General features: G+C 36.9%; 1 protein-coding gene across 1 annotated transcript; it reads right to left on the bottom strand.

Annotated features, from left to right (window-relative positions):
• Positions 1 to 345: 345 nt before the first annotated feature.
• Positions 346 to 2,346, bottom strand: LOC116125587 (probable WRKY transcription factor 7). The gene is made up of 3 exons (XM_031411291.1): positions 1,440 to 2,346; positions 1,209 to 1,334; positions 346 to 922 (listed from the first exon to the last, which is right to left on the bottom strand). The coding sequence occupies exons 1-3, from the start codon at positions 2,225 to 2,227 to the stop codon at positions 760 to 762; spliced, it is 1,077 nt and encodes a 358-aa protein (XP_031267151.1). The 5' UTR covers positions 2,228 to 2,346; the 3' UTR covers positions 346 to 759.
• Positions 2,347 to 5,652: the final 3,306 nt, after the last annotated feature.

Below are 5,652 nucleotides of genomic sequence, written 5' to 3'. Positions count from 1 at the left end.
AAAATTAGAGGTTCTCTAACAAATTTAAAATTAGAAAAAAGATACAAGTGGGGACAGATTATCATAAACCAAACCGGCCACTTTTGACTTTGCCCATTTATTCCAAATTCATGGTGGGTCAGTCCGTCACAGATAGGCAATCACAATTCACATCGATATTCTTTTGCATTGCCAAATCTCTAGGCTAATTGAAACCTGACTACACCCCAACCTCCACCAAAATCTCTTTAATCATAATAAAAATAGGGATTAAAGGTCAACGACACATCTCCTAATTAAAGAAATGAACATTCCTCTGTGGCTATTGACCGCAACCCATATTCCCATAAAAATAATTGGAATAAATTAAAGCAAGATCCACCACCATATATATTAAAAGCAAAATTCCATCTGATCTGAGAGTTGAGTATAAGAGCATTAAGAAATAAAATAATTATAGAAAAAAACCCACTACTTGTGTTTGCAAGATTCAACTCCCACAAAATCAAACAATTTCTACGCTTTCCTATTTCTTTTTCCTTTTTAACAAAGTCTTCAACAAAAAGAGAGAAACCAGAAACAAGGAATCCTATATTGGTTTTTTTAAACAGCGCTAGGTAACCTAATAATCAATCTTCTTTCTTTCTTGAAGACAAAGCCCAGCATCTTCGTTGACTATCTGAGCACGGTAGTGATTGCTTCATCTACTCCAATTTCCCACTTTTGGAGGGGTTGTGATTCAATTTTCAAATTTCTCATCTTGGCCCTTTGATGAGTTGACTAAGACGATTCCAACACCATAGCAGCAGGCGCATCATGTATTGCCACAGAGTGATTGTGATCACCTTCGTATGTCACAATCAGCATCATTGGATCGTCAAGTGCGCGTTCTACATGTTTACGTGCTGGGCATCCTCTAACACTACTACATTTGTAATATCCCCTGAAATCGTATGAACAAACGAACAATTAAACTCAGGACTGAGTTATTGACTCACTTTAACAAAAAAAATTGAGTTAACTCAGCTTGCAGAAAAAAAGTCAAAATTCATCTGCCCCACAAAGGGCCTAGGACCATGACAACTGCGAATGACTCTGGACAAAAACAATTAATGCTGAATGGCATCATTCGTTGTATGGGAGTTCTAGTAAAAAACGATTATATCTAAAAAAACGATAAGAGCAAGGAAGCAGAGGACGTGATCAAACGGTTCAAAACACACACATACCTTGGATGAGGGGAACCTTTGATGGGTTTCTGGCCATACTTTCTCCAAGAGAAATCATCAGGTGGAATATCAGCCATCTTGGAGCTAATCGCAGGGACTCTAACAACTCTCTTAACCCTTGATTTCCTGCTTAATTAATTCATATAAAACATAACATCAAATCAGATGAATCAACATTTATTGAGAAAAAAAAGAACACAATGAAACAAATAAAGGATTAAGATGACTGACCTTTTCTTGGAGCAATGGCAGCGGCCAGAAGATGAACCACACTTTAGAGCAGCATCATCCATGGAATTGCACTTCCTTTTAAGTGAAGACGAAGATAAAGGCGGCTTACCAACTGATGAAACATGTGAAGGAGTAGTGAATTGAAATCCAGAGGAAAAAGAAGGCTGTATGCTATCAGTATCCCCAGTAAGCGAGGAAATGAAAGAAGTTGAAGGTGAAAAATTGATAGTAGTTGGCGCATCACTTCTCTCTGTATACACAGTCTTGGTCACCGCCACAGAAGGAGTCTTATGAATCTGATGTGGGTGGTGATTATGAGGTAAAGGAGGCAAACGATGAATTGGTGTAGGACAATAGACCTTAAAAGCAGAACCTTGTTCGTTTGATTGATGATTAATAGATAGAACAGATGGCCCCGGTTCTGGAACTTGTTTTTGTTCTTTCTGAGGAATAACAGGTGGAGGACTCAAAGGTGCTCTTCTGAATCTAGCGTGGCCAGTCCTTGGTCGATCCAGTAAAGAAATAACTCTCTTAAAATTGTTTACAGCCACTTCGGCAGCAACCTTGATTTCTTTGTCAGGTTCAAGACTTGAAGAAGAGGAGGCTTCTGGAAAATGTTGTTCGGGGACTTGATTTCGAGACAATAATCTGATGAACTCACCAATGCTCTGCATACCAGCAGATGCAGCTTCCCGTACAGCACTCTCTTCCATTTGGGTTGATGCTGCAAAACCATCAGCGCAACCATAACCCATCATAAGCTCCACAGCCATTTCTTTTAACACCATGCACTGAAAATAGCAAAAGGGTATATTTGAATCTTTATAGTTACAGGCCGGGCTTGTTTTACAAGGAGAAGAAAAAATGATTATGAAAGAAAGCAAAAGAAGAGATATTTAAAAATTAAAAAAATTAAAAGTAAAAGAAAGAATGCTAAAGATGATGAGAAAAAGAGGGGGTCTTATTGGATTCGAGTCAAACTGATGCCCTATAGCAATTCGCAAGGCATCAAAATGACAGGCCTGTCGCTTGTGAACATCCTGCCGTCAAACTTATTTGCCAGTAATAACCATCCACGTGGTCTATTTTGTCAAGATGTTGACTACATCTTTGATGTGGGGTAAAGTAAACGGGATAAACCGGTTGGAGAGCGTGTGAAATTATGAGAGATAAAGGTCAAAAGGCCGTTGCGTTAATGACTGGGTAAAATGGGGAGAGAGAAATACAGAGGTTAGTTGGGGACAGTGAGGTAGAGTTGACCTCTAAGAGCTTTTAATGCAAAAGTCATTGAGTGAAGAGGTGGGGTTATGGGTCCAGGAGTTCCTCCTTTACCGGACACCGGAAGCTGCGTCAAACTCTCACCCCACAAGTCACATGGGATTCTTTTCTTTTCTTTATTTTGTATTGACCCCACACCACTAAACCTTTGATCAATTTCCTACCGTTGATATCACTTTTTAGTTTTTATGATAAAATATTTTTAATGAATACGCTGAATCCGGCTTTAGTAGTCCACACTATGCGTAGACCTCTTGCTGGATGCTTCCAATTGGACCTTGAAAAAGATGCCAACAACTGGACATCCACCTATATATTAAATAATAGTAATTTTACGGTTATATAAACACTTTCATACAAAATAACGTGACGTACGACATTGTCATATAATTGGACACGTTATCAAAATTAAATTTATTAAATTTATTCTTTTATTAAATTTATTTTATTGTGCCATCTAGAAAAGTTATTTAGATTGGCTCAATTTAAATTGAATGTATTCAAATTGGCTTAGATTTCAACTAAGGTAGCCAAAGATCATACAACTTCCTAATTTTACATATTTGAATCTTATCTTAACTCTATCATGTAAATGGGTGCTATATAAATCCATCACAACTTATTTTCTGGGGATGCGAGGCAATTATTTTAGAAAAAAATTTATCATTTGTAATTCTCATTCAATAAGAGAAATAGTGGGCGTAGGCTCAAGATTCAAACTTGCCAAACCACTTTAAAAATTACCTCTTGTCATTACTTGTATTTTCTCTTTAATTATTCAATTGTTGATTTTCATTAAATCACACACACATCAATTCCGGTTTCAATAGAGTCAATCGGAATTCTCTAGTTAGTGCAGATTTCTGTATCAATATTTTGGCACTAGAAAGAGGGCTTAAACACTTTGAGCTCTCTCTATTTTTCGGCAGTTTTTTTTTTCCATCTTCCAATCACAAAAAAATCAGCCATAGCTACAATCCATGTCACCAAATCAAACATTGGAATCGAAGCTACTGGCAGATGGGGAGTATTGAGCATTATAAAGCATGGGTCTGGCAAAGTGGTAAACATAAGACCTGTAAATATTCGAGTAAGCTTTCCAACGGTTCAAGAATCATCCAACTCTGAAGTCTGCAACTCAAGTTATTGTCAAGATATTGAAGTCTATCTTAGATCGCGCGGTCAGATCTCTCATATCGCGCACCTTGATCCTCAGCTTTAGATTGCTCACCCAGATCTCCATGCTTTCTGATTGAGCTATGCTCTCATATCAAACTTTCAATACTTTCTGATCAAGTTATGCTCTCATATGAAGTTCTTCATGCTTTCTGATCGAGCTATGCTCTCAGATTAAGCTATTTATGCTTTCTGATCAAGCTATGCCCTCAGATCAAGCTCTCCATGCTTTCTGAACGAATTATGCTCTCAGATTAAGTTCTCCATATTTTCTGATCGAGCCATGCTCTCATTCCGATCGAGCTATGCTTCAGATTAAGTTCTTTATGCTTTTCGATCGAGCTGTTCTTCAGATCAAGCTCTCCATGCTTTCCGGTCGAGCTGTACTCTCAGATCAAACTCTCCATGCTTTCAGATCGAGCGGTGCTCTTAGAACAAGCTCTCCATGCTTTTTCGATCGAGTTATGCTCTTAAATCAAGCTCTTCATGCTTTCCAAGCTATGCTCTTAGATCCAGCTCTTCATGCTTTTCGATCGAGCTGTGCTCTCATATCAAGCTTCTACGCTTTTCGATCAAACTCTTTACACTCTTATATCGAGCTCTTTATGCTTTCTGATCAAGCTCTTTATGTTCTCAGATCGAGTGCTTCATGCTCTATGACCGAACTCTTTATATTCTTAGATCAAGCGCTCCATGTTCTCTGATTGAGCTCATAAGCTCGCTCATTTGCTTGAGATCACGTGTTCAAGATCTCTCAGATCGTGCTAGGCATAATTCAAACTCTTTTGTTCGAAACTGCAACCTATAGTGCGACAACCGTCTAGATCAAAGAAATGAGTTTTTGAAGCGCGATTACGCACTCCAAAAACTAGGGGGCTATTGTTGTGCAGAAAATTTGGAGAGGATAATTCTCTATGAGGAGAGAAGATAGTTAGATTGGCTCAATTTGGAAAGAGGATATTCAAATTGACTTAGATTCCAACTAAGGTAGCCGAAGATCATGTAACTGCCTAATTCTACGTATTTAAATCTTATCTCAACTTTATCATGTAATTGAGTGCTAAATAAACTAATCACAACTAGTTTTCTGGGGAGGCGGGGCAATTATTTTAGGAAAATATTTATCATTTATAATTCTCATTCAATAATAGAAACAGTGGACGTAGGCTCAAGATTCAACCACTTTAAAAATTGTCTTTTGTCATTCCTTGTATTTTCTCTCTAATTATTCAATTGTTGATTTTTATTAAATCATGTCCACATCCATTTCGGTTCTGACAGGGTCAATCGAAATTCTCTAGTTGGTATAGATTTCTGTATCAACATACTTATTTTTATTTCTATTGTGGAATAATTAAACGTTCCTATTCTTCTTTCTTTGTTTATAGGAATTTCACTTATATATTTCTACGTTTATATATTTGGATTATTTTTCAAACATTTTAACAACATTTCAAAATTATTTTAAGAAGGGAAAGTGAGAATGCAGAAGGTGACGTGGTAATTTAGACCTCCAAGTAACATCTCCACATTAAAATAATAATAATAATAATGAACAAAAACATCGAACGGCTAAAAGTCAAAAAGATGCTTACAGTAATAATTGACCAACAGTTTATTATTGCTTTTGTTGACATCATCAAGTCTTGTTTTCTTATCGAAACTATGAGACATAGTTTGCTTACACGCTAAACCCCTATTCTTTGTTACGTTCTGCATTAGATTGGATTTTAATAGATGATTATGTTTAACATATTAT

The sequence above is a fragment of the Pistacia vera genome, unplaced genomic scaffold, assembly GCF_008641045.1.
Source record: "Pistacia vera cultivar Batoury unplaced genomic scaffold, PisVer_v2 Contig169, whole genome shotgun sequence".
Classification (NCBI taxonomy): domain Eukaryota; kingdom Viridiplantae; phylum Streptophyta; class Magnoliopsida; order Sapindales; family Anacardiaceae; genus Pistacia; species Pistacia vera.
The sequence above is the reverse complement of the archived record's forward strand: the minus strand, read 5'-3'. Positions and strand labels throughout refer to the sequence as shown.